The sequence below is a fragment of the Chiloscyllium plagiosum genome, chromosome 7 (genome assembly GCF_004010195.1).
Source record: "Chiloscyllium plagiosum isolate BGI_BamShark_2017 chromosome 7, ASM401019v2, whole genome shotgun sequence".
NCBI lineage: Eukaryota > Metazoa > Chordata > Chondrichthyes > Orectolobiformes > Hemiscylliidae > Chiloscyllium > Chiloscyllium plagiosum.
This window is the reverse complement of record NC_057716.1, coordinates 54,025,010-54,041,636: the sequence shown is the minus strand read 5'-3', so window position 1 is coordinate 54,041,636 and position 16,627 is coordinate 54,025,010. Positions and strand designations below refer to the sequence as shown.

General features: G+C 37.4%; 1 protein-coding gene across 3 annotated transcripts in view; it reads right to left on the bottom strand.

Annotated features, from left to right (window-relative positions):
• Positions 1 to 16,627, bottom strand: part of arl6ip6 (ADP-ribosylation factor-like 6 interacting protein 6) — a 139,754-nt gene that overhangs the window by 26,895 nt on the left and 96,232 nt on the right. The window contains exon 5 of one of the 3 annotated variants that reach the window (XM_043693768.1): positions 6,800 to 6,848. The exons of the other annotated variants lie outside the window; for them this stretch is intronic. Coding sequence (XP_043549703.1) covers positions 6,815 to 6,848 — 34 coding nt within the window. The 3' untranslated portion in view covers positions 6,800 to 6,814. Of the gene's footprint in view, positions 1 to 6,799; positions 6,849 to 16,627 lie in introns of those variants that run through there. 3 annotated transcript variants of the gene reach the window in all.

Here is a 16,627-nt window from a genome sequence, read left to right as displayed (position 1 = left end):
GCCACGGAAGCTCACGACCAGCTATCCCTAGTAGCCACACACGCAGACGACAAGCAACATGAATTTGACTGGGACAACACTACCATTACAGGGCAAGCCAAACAAAGAACAGCCAGGGAATTCCTAGAAGCTTGGCACTCATCCACACACTCCGTCAACAAACACATAGACCTGGACCCAATATACCGGCCACTACAGCGATCAGCTGAAACTGACAACCGGAAGCGGCAGGGACAGGCCACTATAAATGCCGGAGGAAACACCACAGAAGCGCTTCACAGGAGGCTCCCAAGCACTGAGGATGTCACTTAGACAGGGGACGAAACGTTTGCAACAAAAACTTCCAGCTCGGCGAACAGAACCACAGCAACGAGCACCCGAGCTACAAATCTTCTCACAAACTTTGAATAACCTACCTATGCAAACTGGATGAAAAACTTGATAAGAATATTATGGAATAATGGAAGATTACAATGCTGAACTACAGTTGTGAAGTGTAACAAAAATAGGAAAAATTGTTTGAGTCAGAATAGGAAAACTGATAAGAAAATGATAGTTAAAAAGAAAGGGTTATAGAGACGTGCAGCACTGAAACAGACACTTTGGTCCAATTCGTCAGTGCCAACCACATATCCTAAATTAATCTAGTCCCATTTGCCAGCACTTGGCCTATACCCGTCTAAATCCTTCCTATTCATATACCCATCCAGATGCATTTTAAATGCTGTCATTGGACCAGCCATCACGACTTGCTCTGGCAGCTCATTCCATACATGCACCACCCTCTGTGTGAAAAAGTTGCCCCTTAGGTCCCTTTTAAATCCTTTGCCCTCTCACCCTACACCTATGCCTTCCAGTTCTGAACTCCCCCATCCCAGGGAAAAGACCTTGGCTATTCACCCAATCCATGCCCCTCATAAGCCTCTCTACGGTCAGCCCCTAGCCTCCGACACTAAAGGGAAAACAATCCCAGCCTATTCTCCCTATAGCTCAAATCCTCCAACCCTGGCAACATCCTTGTAAATATTTTCTGAACCTTTTCAAGCTTCACAACATCCTTCCTATGGCAGGGAAATCAGAATTGCACGCAATATTCCAACAATGGCCTAACCAATGACCTCTACAGCCACAAAATGACCTCCCAACCCTTGTACTCAATGCTTGACCAATAAAGGAAAGCATACTAAATGTCATCTTCACGATTCTAACTACCTGCAACTACCTTTGCAAGGAAATATGAACCTGCACTCCAAGATCTCTTTATTCAGCAACACCCTCCAGGACCTTACCATTAAGTGCACAGGTCCTGCCCTGATTTGCCTTTCCAAAATGCAGCATCTCACATTTATTTAAATTAAACTCCATCTGGCACTCCTTGGCCCATCGGCCCATCTGATCAATATCCTGTTGTACACTGAGGTAACCTTCTTCGTTATCCACTACACCATCAATTGTGGTGTCATCTGCAAACTTACGAACCTTACTTCCTGTGTTCACAGCCAAATCATTTATAGAAATAATACGTACCTAAAAAAATAGGTTCAATGAAAAAGTAGAATGAGCCAGTTGGGCTTGCTGCTCTTAAGAAATTAGTATTGATGGGCTATTTGTGAGATACCAAGAGAAAGGGAAACAATCGGCTTATCTAATGTTAATAGATTCTAGGTCCGTTGGAAAGATTGCAGACAGGTAATATAGACCTTTTTCCTTGCAGAGAATGTTTACTGACCTCCTCAGTTACATCTACATCATCCCTTCACTAGTGTTACAGGTGTTCTCTTTCTCTCTCTCTTTCTCTCTCTATATATGTATATTGTGAACCACCTATTTGTCCATAAGCTTAAATAATGATATAAATAAATGTAACAATGTGATTAACCAGATGTTACCATCTAGACGTGAGTCAAGCTTGGACAGTGGCAGAGGAGTGAGAATGTTAGGGAATTTTGAGGGTTTGCATGGGAATTCTGGAGTGGAGAAATGAGAGGAGAGGTGCTGACAGACAACAGGGTTCTTGGAGAAGTAAAGATAAAAGAAGTAAAGACTTTAAAAAACTATAATTTGATTAACTCCTTTTTAAGATGGCTGCCAAGGTCTGTTGAAAAATGGTCCACCATGATTTTGTAAGACATTTTTCAGGCATTCTTGGACACAGAATGTTTGACCCAAAAATGATATCTTATCGTGCTCATGTACATCCAGCAAAATGGGTGTACAATATTAAATTTCTACCCAAGGAATTTATAAATAATGTTTCTACTGCCACATGAGGCAACTGAAATACTTTATGAACATTGTTTGAAGTATTCAGATTTTTAAAAAGATTTTTTGGAGTATTTTGATACATTTGCAGATTATGTATTCTGCTTATTTATTCATATTTTCAGTATGTTTAATTAATTTATTTTATTGGTAATGCAGCAGTTTCCCAAATGACCACTCTTGATACCTTATAGTATTTGGTGATTAGTGCTAGGGGATACACAACCAAGGAATATCCATAGAAGCGCACTATTTTTGGATAAAAGGTAAACTTTTTTTATTATGGCATCAAGTACAGGTACAGTTAGTCAGGCATAAACACTGGGACCTTGAGAGCTGGTACAGATGCATCTGTTCCCTCCAAAAACTGTGGTGGAACTCCTTAATTCCATCCACAGACTATGTGTAACGTCACTGGAATGCTAAAAATTACACCTCACCAGGCTATAGTCCAACAGGTTTATTTGGAAGAACTAGCTTTTGGAGTGCTGCTCCTTCATCAGGTAGCTGTGGAGAAGGATCATAAGGTATAGAATTTATAGCAAAAGATTACAGTGTCATGTAACTGAAACAATATACTGAACAAAACTAGATTGCTGTTAATTCTTTCATCTTTTAAAATGGGTTGCAGGTTTCAGTTCATTAACATGTAAATCCCAGAACTTATTTTAAGTCACATTCTCTTAAGTTTACTCCAGTTATCTCCAGAATGTGACTTAAAAGAAGTCCTGGGATTTTCATATTAATGAACCGAAACCTGCAACTCATTCTAAAAGATGAAAGATGAAAATCTTAACAGCAATCTAGGTTTGTTCAATATATTGTTTCAATTGCATGACACTGTAATCTTTTGTTATAATTTCTGTGTCTTATGATCCTACTCCACAGTTACCTGATGAGGGAGCAGTGCTCTGAAAGCTACTACTTCCAAATCAATCTGTTGGACTATAACCTGGTGTTGTGTGATTTTTAAATTTGTCTGCTCCAGTCCAACACCAGCACCTCCACATCACCACTGGAATGGGCAGATGAAATGTGAGATGAACATTTGTAATGTAAGATGGATATTAGCCCTTTCAGAACCATTATCTTATTCAACAATTTTCTGACCAAAACATTAGTGACCAGCATAACTTGATTTACAGTTTTATTCTGACATATTTATCCTGGATCTAACAGACAATATTCTGCAGAAAAAACCTATCAAATATTTCAAAGCAAATCACATTAGGCTTTAATGAATTGTGTGTAAAATGGTGTTATGATCAGGAATATACAAGTCTGAGCACGAGCCATTGTTAACACATTTAAAGTTGATGAAATGTGCCAAACACATTCTCACCAACAGCCCAAAGCTCACAGCTCTAAGTTATATTTAAGCAAGTGTCTGTTTTCTGGCTATCATGTGATGATACATAATGAAGATTTATCTCAATTGGTATGTCATCACAACATAAGTGGAAATGTCATAACAGATCTCCACTAATTGCTGCTTTATCTTGACACATAGCAAGGATGATGCAGCCTGTTTTACTTTTAATGAGTTAACTTGAACCCAATGATTAATACAAACATTGAAAATTATAACAAACACAATGTTTACATTGAAACTTGTTCCAGATACCAAAAAACAATTAGTAGTGCCTTTTTACGTTTATAAGCTTGCTCTGGACTCAATTTCAACCAATGGAAGTTTCTTTATAGCCTCAAGAAAGCAATGGCAGAGGATGATCAGCAAACTTAACTTAGTATCTAATGGACTCAAATACATGGCATAAAATTGACTGCTTAATCAGAAAGACCTGAATAATGGTGAGTATAGAAAACTGAAAAATTAATCACTTTTGTATAGTGCATCTATTTGGCGTAAGTTAAGGTTGAGGTACGTTGTTTAAAACGTCAGTGAAACCTTTCTTTAAAATAATGGATGATGAATTCAGTCTATTTCCAATAACATTGTGCAAAAACATGTTGTTGCATGCATTTGGTTAATCTGCTATGGGTAAGTACATCTCAAACTTGGATTCTACATTTGACAGAAATGTCATGAATATTGTCTACATGCTAGCAAATTTCCATGATTTGAAAAATGCCTGCAATTGAATATATACAATACATATTCAAAATACTACCTTGTTTAGTTCCAAATTACTTAATTACATACCTTCCATTGTATTTTATATTTCTTGACCAATGGTAAAGTTCCAACATAAATAATAATGAAGTTTATGTTTCTAAGTGGGTACCTGTTTACCTATTCCTGAAATTTTGTAAACAAATTCAAATATAGCTTACAAATTAGCTTTCTTTATTTAATCACAGATGCACAACTCCATCTATCCTTTGAATTGAAAAGGTAAATTCAGTTGTTTTAACAATGTCTGATGTCAGTGCTGAGACAATGGGACACTTTGTTGCTGGTAAACAACATGCATAACATGCTACATCTTTATCACTTTCCGACCCACATGTTTCCTCTGCTAACTAATATAGTCACATTATCCGATAAGGTCTCAATGGAGCAGCTTTCTTCCTTCATCACGCAAATGGTTACAATAAAGCTGCCAAAATTGATTAACTTATATCTGGATTATGAAAAGTACATGGATCAACCAAGATTATCCTGATTGTTATAAATTGAGCATCTTTTACTCACTCCTTGAAGTGAGGATAGTGAAGTGGGAACAAGAATCCGTACTAGCAGAAAAACTGAATCATCCAAGAAACCTGTGGAATCTTTAAATTACCAATGCACTTCTTTCTGTTAAATATGGGATTCAAAGGTTGAATATGGAATTGTAGTTCATATGTTAAGAGGGCACATGGATCATATGAAAATGTATAGATAATGATGTAATGTCTGAAAACAAGTGTTCATCGATGTCTGTAATGATCTGCAAAATGTCTATCTGATCACTGATGCCTATCAGAAATGTCTTTCAGCTAATTAAAACAATGTAACCATAGCAATGAGATAATTGGAAAGGATTGAGAAGAATAATATTTATTCATGTATCTTCATTAATTGGTTACATTATGTAACTTGGTATCTCTGCAATTAATAGGGTCGACTGTCACGTACACACATTTGCTTTATTGATAATATGCATTTTGAGATTCTGCATTGAATACAACTGCTGATTGTGCACTGTAGCGTTTAAAGTAACAGATCAAATTTACACAAGAAAACAGACCAATGGGAATAAGTCAACAAGATGAACCAGAATACGAAAGCAGGCAGCATCACGTTTAGCTGTGCAGTCCCAATCACCACCAAAAAATACTGTCACGCTACTTTTATTCAGCCTTCTGACATTATGGAAATAAAAATAGAAATTGCTGGAGAAACTCAGCAAGTCTGGCAGCATCTGTGACCAAAAAGCAGTTTTGGGCCAGTGACCCTTCTTCAGGATGCCTAACATTACTGTCTGTCATGCAAGAAGAATCCACTCAATCAAGGTTTTGTGGTGTCTATGGAACTGTAATGTCTGTGTAGCACGAAAGGAAGAAATAACATCGTTGGAAGTAAGAAAAGAGTTGCTTCTCAAAATAGATAGTGGAAGTACGGAGTAGCAACGTGTGGCATCTAATGAAGGATAAATTTAACATTAACTCACTGAGCTGGAAATTAAAGAACAAAGAACAGTACATTTATCTGACAAGATGCCACTTAAACTTTGCTATCACATTACTGCAATGCCCAAGAACAGAAGTAAATGTCATAATTGTGTTGATTCCTATGTTTGAAACCCTTACTTATCAATATATTTAAAAGCTCACAAGACTCTTCTGTAACAATACTGTTTGGTTTTAGAAGAGCAGAGCAGGTCATTCAAAATAAATTGGGTCCGTTGAAAGAACATTTTGAATGCCTAGTGAAAGAATACAGCTCAGAATTTGAATATTTGTTGATGCTTGCCATACATTCTTGCAGTGTCTACATCATTTGTGGCAGATATGATAAACCATTTTGGAAAGACTAGCTTAAAATTATAATGGACAAAATGGAGTGTTGAACCTCCACCTTATGTGTATAAGACAACATGCATGCTGCTAAAATATAGGAACCATGCAATATCTTTATGTGGCATTCAACATCCAAATGGTGGATATATAATTAATGCATTCTCAATCTTTTCAGCTTATACATGATGTCATTCTTGTCAGCATATTTTGAGAACTATTTAAGATAATGTAGTCTAGTATAAGAGCTTTATTTCGCATTTTCTTTGAACAATATTGCAAATCTGTCTTTTATAGTATGCGTGATAAATGTGGATATTTACGGCTACACAAGAAAAAAGTTGAACAAACAATTGACTCATTTTCTAATGAAAGATCACACTTCTGAAATGTTAGTTTTATTTCCTGACCTCATGAATATTTCCATCATTTCTGTTCTTGTTTCGGATTTCCTGTCTTCGTAGTATTTTGTTTTTGAATTAATTCAGTTTGTGACTTATCTATTAAGTCATTGCCAGCAATTTCCTGCAAGAGCCTGAGATTTGGTGTCCCCAGATTTGTGCATGACATGTTCTCCACTACATCACATTTATTTCACCATTGACGTTTGTTCCATGTTTAGCCTGTATGCATTTATAAAATATCATGCTCTTCAGTAGATAAACAAATTGCAACAACTGATAATACCTTAAGAATGCTCTGTTAATGAGTAAAACTCCAAATCATTTCAGGATATATGAAATAACTGTAGTTACAGATCACAAATATTACAGCAGAGATAACTCAAACAATGTATATAAAGTAAAATTATTTGCTTTGTTCTGTTTTGCTCTGAATTGGTTCATGAGAGACTGTCAAACTAAAGCCCATGATGATTCATTTGCAATGTTAATTGTAGGAATTTTCTAAAGCAAAATATTAAGTGGACTTGAGTTAGATCATATGGAAAAACATAAAGCATTTATTTTATACATTTCATATGCTTATGAACGACTACATACTCTTGCTATGGTCAGTTCTGTTCCAGTTCTAAAAAAAACTATCCTTGTTTTTGTCTGCCTCATGACCTGACCTCTCAATACCATTACTAAAGGGTTTCATTGACTGGATTTTAATGGTTACAGTATTCAACTGTAATTATGATCATTTAATTTTGGAATTATAATAATTTTACTGAATGCATTACCTTGTTCTATTAGACTGATCTTAATGTATGTTCATCAATTCTGTGAGACTCAGACAAAAATACCTGTAAACATTGATAAATTTGAAACACCAAAGGACTAAAGGCATCATTTATTGTCCTGAATATAACCTCCCTTGAATTGATTGTAATGTTAATAGCAATGTTACAAACATTAAAACATGTTATGTTTAGTCTCAAGATCTGCTAAATCATAATTGAGACCCCATATATTCATGTATATTACATTGACTGACTTCAACATGCTTTGTTTCAGCTCATCTGCTACTGAAGCCTTCATCCATTCTTTTACAATTACTTACATGAAACTTCTCCGGTCCTGGTTGGCCTCCCATTTCCCCTATTTGTAAATTTGAGGTAATCAAAAACTCTGGCACCTCTGAGCTTGCCAGCTTATGTTAACTTTGAGTCAAAGTCTCTATTTTAAAATGCTCTTTTTCATTTTCAAATTTGTCCATGGCCTGTCCTCTCCCTACTTCTATACCTGATCCACCCCTCTGAGATATCCACAATCACCTAGTTCTAATCTCTTTAGCATTATCAGTTTCAATCATCCCACACCTGGTGGCCATGCCTGCAATTGTTTGAGCCCTAAACCCTGGGATTCCTTACATAATCCTGCCTGCCTCACATTCCTACTGTCAGATAGTCCTTAAAGTGTACTTCTCATAGAAAGCCTTGGGGCATCTGTCCCGAAATCGCTTTATATAACTTGCTACCAGGTTTTGTTTGATCATGCCTATTAAGTGCCTTGGAGAGTTTTAATACATGAAAAACTCCATTTAGGTGCAAGTTGTCACTTATTATTAATCAGATGGGTAGAGGCAGAAAATTGGCCAGAGAGCTGTAAAGGAAATCTTCATAGAAAAATCCATTTTAAAGAAAGTATAATTATTTGTTGAGACTCTGTCAAGTAAGATTTATGAAAAAATAGTTATGACAGTACTTTCCTCTTTGTTATCTCTCAGCAAAATTAAATAAAGTACAGCAAGGCATGGAGTGAGGAACTGAAATCTTAATTTCCATAATTAAGATGGACAAAAATGCTAATACCTAGAGATAAAATTAATGCTTTGGCAGGAAAGTGTTACCAGTGGACTTTGCAAAAATTGATGATGATTCTTTTGAAGAAATCAAGAGCTTTAGAGGATAAAAAGATCCAGTGTAGGTCAACAAAGATAGGTATGTTGGGCACTCTGAGATTCATCCACAAATAATGCAAGTAGTTGAGTGTTAAGTAAATGGGACTTTATACTGTGTTAAGTTCAGAAGCCTGATGAGAAGGCCATTGGATGAGAGCGTGGCAGGTGCAAGATAAGCTATTGTAGTGGAAGTAATTAGTTTTTTTTAGATTAGATCAGATTATTTACAGTGTGGAAACAGGCCCTTCAGCCCAACAAGTCCACACCGACCCGCCGAAGCGCAACCCATCCAGACCCATTCCCCTACATTTACCCCTTCACCTAACACTACGGGCAATTTAGCTTGGCCAAATCACCAAACCTGCACATTTTGTTGGACTGTGGGAGGAAACGGAGCACCCGGAGGAAACCCACGCAGACACGGGGAGAATGTGCAAGCTCCACACAGACAGTTGCCGAGGCGGGAATTGAACCTGGGTCTCTGGCACTGTGAGGCAGCAGTGCTAACCACTGTGCCACCGTGCCGCCAATGCACAAAACAAAAAGTTTGAAACTCAGGGTTGAATAGGATTTACAGCACTTGACATTGATTCTTAGCATGAATGTGGTAGAATACTATTCAACGTGAATAATGGAACTGATTCAAAAGTACAGCATCTTACCAATGAACATTCCCTGGTATGCATGTCACTAATAACAGGCTGCTGGGACATTTTCAACACTGAAACAACTCTTCAATGTGTGCTTTATATGATATTTTATTCTAAAATTTGGTGTTTTCAACATTTGTGAAGCAAATGCTCCACAACATAATAAACTGGAAATAATATTGCATCTTCACAGTCCCACATATAATTTAATCATTCATCAGGGTAAGTAATTATATTTTGCTGTCAAGATGGTTAATGTTTGCTAGGAAGAACACTGGCACACATTAGACATGCCCTAATTCATTCTGCACTAAAACTAATAAAACCAATCATTGTAAATATCTGCCTAATGAGGAAGAAACTCATAGTCCATATGCTAACCAAACAGTACATGCTCCTAGCAGTGTTTACTTTCTGTAACTCCAGTCACAATTTTGTTTAATTTGTGTGTGGCTGCCAAACTTAGCTTTTAAGCTAATTCTCTAAAGATCTGTTTTTTTGGCAAATTATAGTGACCATATTACAGGAGAGACTTTGTTAATTATGTATAACTGGAAAGGAACATGCATTTCACAGGATTTTATTGCTTCACTCACTGAATTGTATTACTCATTAACCCAATGAAAATCTTACATAAAGAAATTTGATTTCATTTTTTGAATTAATGAAAGCAGACCTTTTTCCTACATTTAAATATATTTTCCAGTTTCTATTTAGTTTGCATACTAAATTTAATAATAATGGTTTGATTCCAGCCTTGGGCGACCGTCTGTGTGGAGTTTGCACATTCTCCCCGTGTCATCTGTGGGTTTCCTCTGGGTACTCCAGTTTCCTCCCACAGTCCAAAGATGTGCAGGTCAGGTGAATTGACCATGCTAAATTGCCCATAGTGTTAGGTGCATTAGTCAGAGGGAAATGAGACTGGGTGGGTTACTCTTCGGAGGGTCGGTGTGGACTTGTTGGGCCGAAGGGCGTGTTTCCACACTGTAGGGAATCTAATCTAAAATTACATTAAGTTAAAATTACTGCAATACAATGATAAACACTAGGATCTATGTTAACCTGTGTCATTGTAAATATTATGGAAAATAGAATCTTTAATTCAATTAACATTCTAGTGAATACGCTTCCTCCAACTCAACAGTGTTAAGGTCAACTTCAGCCTTTAATATAACATTAATATCCTTTCATCTCCCTTCTTGGTCATTTCATCATGCTAAACCAGGCTGTTCGCATCTTTGACATCCTGTTGGACTCTGAGTCAACCACATTAACATTATAACATGTTGCACTTTTACAACCACATCAGCCCATTTACTGGTGAAACCCACTTTCACAATGTTGTCACTTTCACACTGAGCCATACCTCACCAGTTTGGCTTTTCATCTTCACCTTTTGTAAACTTCAGCTTAACCAAATCTCTGCTTCCCTGCACCATGCTACTCATCCACTCCCCAATTTACAGACTTGCCCTGGTTCCTGAGCCATCAACAGCTTCAATTTCAAATTCTCTTTTGTGAAATTATTGTTTCACACCTTGTAACTGTAACTCCCTCTACCCAACAACCATGCTAGTCATGGAATTATAGAGTCATACAGCATGGAAATAGATATTTGGTCAAACCAGTCCATGCTGAACATAATCCCAAACTAACTTAGTCCCACCTATCTGCTCCTGGCCCATATCCCTCCAAACCTTTCTTATTCATGAACTTATCCATATATATTTTAAATGTTGTAATTGTACCCAAATCTACCACTTCCTCAGGAAATTCAATTCACATGCAAACCACCCTCTGTTAAAAGATCTGCCCCTCATTCTTTTCCTCAATCTTTCTCCTCTCACCTGAAAAATATGCCCCCTAGTCTTGAAATTCTCCCATCCTCCGGATAAGACAACTGCCAGTAACTCTATCTATACCCCTCATTATTTTATAAACCTATCAGGTCACCTCTCAAACTTCAATGCTTCAGTGAAAAACGTCTCAGTCTATCCAGACTTTCTTTACAACTCAAACCTTCCATACCTGGCAACATCCTGGTAAGTCTGTTCCGAATCCTCTCCACCCCTTGAAGTCTCTGTTCTGTTGACGCTGAAGTATCCTCCCTCCACTTATCTCTACCATTGATAACAATGCCTTTAATTAGCTAGACTGAACACTCTAGAATTCTCACTCTATACCCCTCCTATTCGAGGAATGAGCTGAAAATGTGTTGCTGGAAAAGCGCAGCAGGTCAGGCAGCATCTAAGGAGCAGGAGAATCGATGTTTCGGGCATGAGCCCTTCTTCATTCCTCTCCACACGAGAGGAGAGTTATTTCTCATAGTTCTTCTGATGTATGCAATGACAACATGCTATTGTCTGCTGAGCAATGGTCAATCTTCAATTCAATAACTGATCAGACTCTTCTTGCACTAGAATTATTTTTTAAGAGTCCCTAATTATTTTTTGGCAGTGTTTCCTGACACCAGTAATTGCAGGCAATTATGCATGAATGCTAATCTGGAAAAGTGCATGGACATGATTCCAGACACAATACGCTATACATAAAATTTATATGTGACATCATATGCAAAAGACACACATGTAGGAAAATATGTGCGCCTTCAAAACATGAGGGGGGAGAGGGAAGGAATCAGGAGAGTGGGTTGGAATCAGGGAAAGGGAATCAAGGGGGAGGGAAGGAAATTGGGACCAAGGAGGCTCCCTGCTCCCTCTTCCTCCTCCCTTTCTCTGTCTCTCTTTCTCTCCTCCCCTGTCTGTATCCTCCACCATTTCCCATCCTGCCCCACTCACTTCCACCCTCTCTAGCTCTCTCCCACCTTATGAAATGTGTGCTCCAGAATTTGTCATAACTCTACCCAAGCTGTTCCAATATAGTTACAACACTGGCATATACCTGACAATATGGAGAATTGCCCAAGTATGTCCTGTACACAAAAAACAGGATAAATCCAACTCAGCCAATTACTGCCCCATCAGTCTACTCTCGATCATCAGTAAAGTGATGGAAGGTGACTCCAACAGTGCTATTAAGCAGCACCTGCTCAACAATAACCTGCTCACATATCCATTTTGGATTCTGCCAACGCCACTCAGCTCCTGACCTTATTACAGCCGTGGTTCAAACATGGACAAAAGAGCTAAATTCCAGAGCTGAGTTGAGAGTGACAGCCCTTAACATCAAAGTTGCATTTGACTGAGTATGACACAAAGGAGCCCTATCATAACTGGAGTCAACGCAAATCGGGGGGGAGAGGCTCTGCTAGTTAGAGTCATTCCTGGTACACAGAAAGATGGTTATGTTTGTTAGAGAGTGTCATCTCAGCTCCAGATCATCTCCGAAGGAGTTCCTCAGGTTAGTGTTTAGGCCCAAGCATCTTCTGCTGCAGTATAAAAGTGGGAAATCTTGCTACATCTGTACAGGGCATTGGTGAGAACACACCCAGAGTACAGTGACCAGTTTTGGTCTCCTTATTTAAGAAGGTACATACTTGCATTGGAAATGATTCGCAGAAGGTTCACTCAGCTGATTTCAGGAATGAAGGAGGTGTCTTATGAGGAAAGGTTGAGCAAGTTGAACCCATACATTTGAGACTTAGGAAAAATGAGAGATGATCTGACTGATGATTTTAATATGATATATTATGAGGGAGCTTGACAGCAGAAATATTTTTCTTCATTAAGCAATCCAGAACTGGAGCGTACAACTTAAAATTAAGGGATTTCCCATTTAAGACAGAGATGAAGTAAATTCTTTCCCTCAGTGAGTCAGTGGTTGTTGAAATTCTCTTCCATAGAGAGCAGTGCAAGATGGGTTACTGAATATATTCAAGGCCAATTGAGATTTTTTTTATTTAATAAGAAAGTCAAGGCCTATGGTGGCCAGGCAGGCAAGTGCAGTTAAAACCATCATCAGATCAGCCAGGATATCACTGAATTGTGAAGAGGCTCTGGTGGAGCTGAATGGCTTACTCATAGTCTTATTTTTTAATGTTTATTTTCTTATTTTTCAAAACAATACCAGAACCTGTCTAGTAGTTACAACCTGGTTGAGTTCTGAACAGGTGTATAGATAACTGAATTCACTTTGGCTGGCAATCTCAAACCGATGTATTTTTATAATTTTGTTTCATTGGTACCAATTGAATGTACGTTTGTTTGTTGAGCTGAAACAGAACCAGTGTTGCAAAATTTAAATTAAAATAAAAGTTACATATCAAGTCAGTTTTTGAGGAATCATTTGGTCTGATGAAAGATCCACACAAACACTCTGGCATAATGTTGTTTCCTGTGATCATACCATGAGTCTTCTTCACCCACCTCATTCTTTAATACTGATTAAGCTCCATCATTAGTATCTTCCTTCAACACATAAAGGGTTCATTCATGACAACTGCATTATTGATGATAGATAGGACCTAATTTATTTATTAAAAAAACTTACATAACTAATTATAGGAAATAATTTGATTAAAGTGCAAAATCTATTATCTTTTAAGCCATGCACCAAGAATTTCATACATCTTCAACCATAAAAACCAATTAACATCACATATTTAATTCTGAATAATTCTTGCAGCAGGTAATATTTAGTCAATTTAATCTGTGGTTGGTAGAAATTATAATTTTCATTGAATTATACAGAAGAAAAGGAAGAAATTATCTTAATTATTTGCTGCAGTGCCTGGATTTTTCGATGAGATGCAAACGAGCACAATGAATTCTTACCCCAGTCTACTTGGACTGTAAGTGTTTACATTTTTGCATTCGCACAATGTTCTATGAATTGTAACCAGTTATTAGATTTAAAAAGAAGATTTAAAAGGAAGTAAGCATTCAATACTCCTCAGAGATTTGAAGTTATATCTGAAATTGCAAATAATATCATGCAATCTTTAAAATATTAGTTTATGAATGGTGCTCCAGATTTAATTCACTGTAGAAACAGTAATGAAAGTACTAAGTGCCTATTAATCATGTGCTATTGTTCAACAGACACTTCTGCAACATAATGGGTAGCAACACTTGAAAACCCTGCTGATTACATCAACACAAAGAGATGAAGCCACACTACTCAGATTACTATTATTATTATATTTTTGATGATTTTCAGTCTACACTATTCAATTCTAATGCCTTAAAGTTTTGTTTGATTGATTAAATATCATAAATGACACTGCACAATTTCCCTGCTTCTCAGACAGTTGCCAATATGTTTGCATTGATCTCTGTACAAATCCTTGGCATAAAGAATTATTGTCCACAGGATCTTTATCAAAGTGAAGAATCTGAGGAGTCTACAAAATCATCAGATGTGTATCTTTCTGTATTTACTAATTTACAGCAAATAAATTCTGTTGCATACCAATAAATCTTGCAAAAAAAAAAGTACCTTTGCAGCACAGACATCAAAAAAGCAAACTGCTTATCTGGATTGATTAAAAAAAAATTAAGAATTACATGTTGTGATTTTTTGACACAACCTAACAGCTCTGCTGCAGGGCAATGATCTTCATTAGTAGCAGGAGACTGCACCCTTTCATTCAAGGTTGAGCAGTAGAGCTCATGACACAGCAATGTAATTGTTCCATGAAGTGCAAGAATGCAGAACAACAAAGGTAAAACAACCTCTTCAACCACTATCAGGAGAGAAGCAATAACATGTATTATATAAAAAAAACACAAAAAAGAAAATACTATCATATGAACAGTGAGGAAAATAGACGAAATACTGTCCCACCCTCAAATCATAAATGTTCTGTTTTCACAGATGACTCATGTGTTTGGATAATATTCTCATTGTTGTTATGCAAATGTAATTCTCTTGTGTTGCATTTGCCCCATCAAATTTACATTGTGTATTTTTTAACTTGATGAATATGTACAAATTTGTCATGGAGATAGGGAGAAAAATTCCCACTTAGTAGAGGGGGCACAGACAGCACAGATGGTGTGCCTTCTGCCATGTGAGGAAACTGGTACCTCCTGATGGGCTCCAGAGAGGTGGTTCCCTACTTGTCAGGCCCTCCATGGCCCATGGAGGGCACCATACTGTGTTGCAATGGATATCCCCAACCTGCAGACCACATGTCTTTAGTGATACCCTCCACGCCACTCTCAAATCACCACAGTCTAGCTGACTGATGTCAGTGCACCCCCTTCCCCTTCACCCCCAACCCACCCTCAAATTTACATGATTATGAGGGCATGTAACAAATGGAGTCCCAGACTGGCCATCATTCCCAATGCTGAGGTTGCTAAATTACCATCACTGATCAAACATCAGGCCTTGAATCAGAACATCAGAATCAAGACATCTTCCTTAATAAGGATGGCAGGCCTGATAGCAGCGACTTAGTTGGCTGACAAGGTAGGACTCTGAGTTCCACTGACTGCTGAAGTAGTTTCACCTGCCAACCACCAAACATCTCCCCTGCTATCTATCCCAGAACGGGAGATCCATCATCACACAAAGTCCAATCCATTCATTTCTGCTTATAACATTTCTCAATCGTTAATAAGATACTTCACTTATTTCCCAAAATAATGAGGATAGTACACAGAACATTGTGCCTATAGGTCCAAAAGCACAGTGCCTTTAAGGTAAATATACTTATGTAAATTTAAGCAAAAATCGCTCCAGTATTAATCGAAGGTCAGTAGTACACAACATACACAAAATCAAATCAGTGTTACCGCTGATCTATCAGGAAATATATCAGTTACATCAAATTAATGTCTTACTTTCAGTTGTACTTCATCTGTGAAAAAGTGATTTGTCTTGTTCATATCGAACTTTCAATTATTAAGCTGAATTTGGACTCAGAAGAAAATTACATTTTAAAGGGTATCATGCTAAACTTTTGATTAATAGGTATGAGTGAAGAAATATTATATATTTTAACCAACTGCACAGTCTAATTACTATTGTATCAGCTGGAAGTCTTGTATGTTTCACATTGTTTTCAACAAAGTGGCATGATGAAATTCAGAATAGTGGAAACATGTCAATGCAACAAATTCTGGTACAGAATTATTGATTACCACAAATACCACACGAATTGTGCTAACACTACCACAAACTGTTTACCAATACTCCACGGCTATTCTGATGTAAGTTTACTGCCGTGTTCCGTTGTGTACTGGTTGCTTTTTGTGCGTGGTCAATTTTGTTTAAAATAATATGAGATAGTGTAATCACCGGGTGTCATAAATGATGCTGTGGGCAACTGATAGAGAACTGTACAATTAACTAACGTTTCACATTGGAAAAAATCCATAGTACGAAAAACTGAATCAAGAGTTACAGGAGGATGCCCAGTTAGGAAACATAAGCAAAGTGACAAGAATGGCAGAACAAAGAATGATGGATATAGGAGAGGAACAAGTAAAACTTGGAAA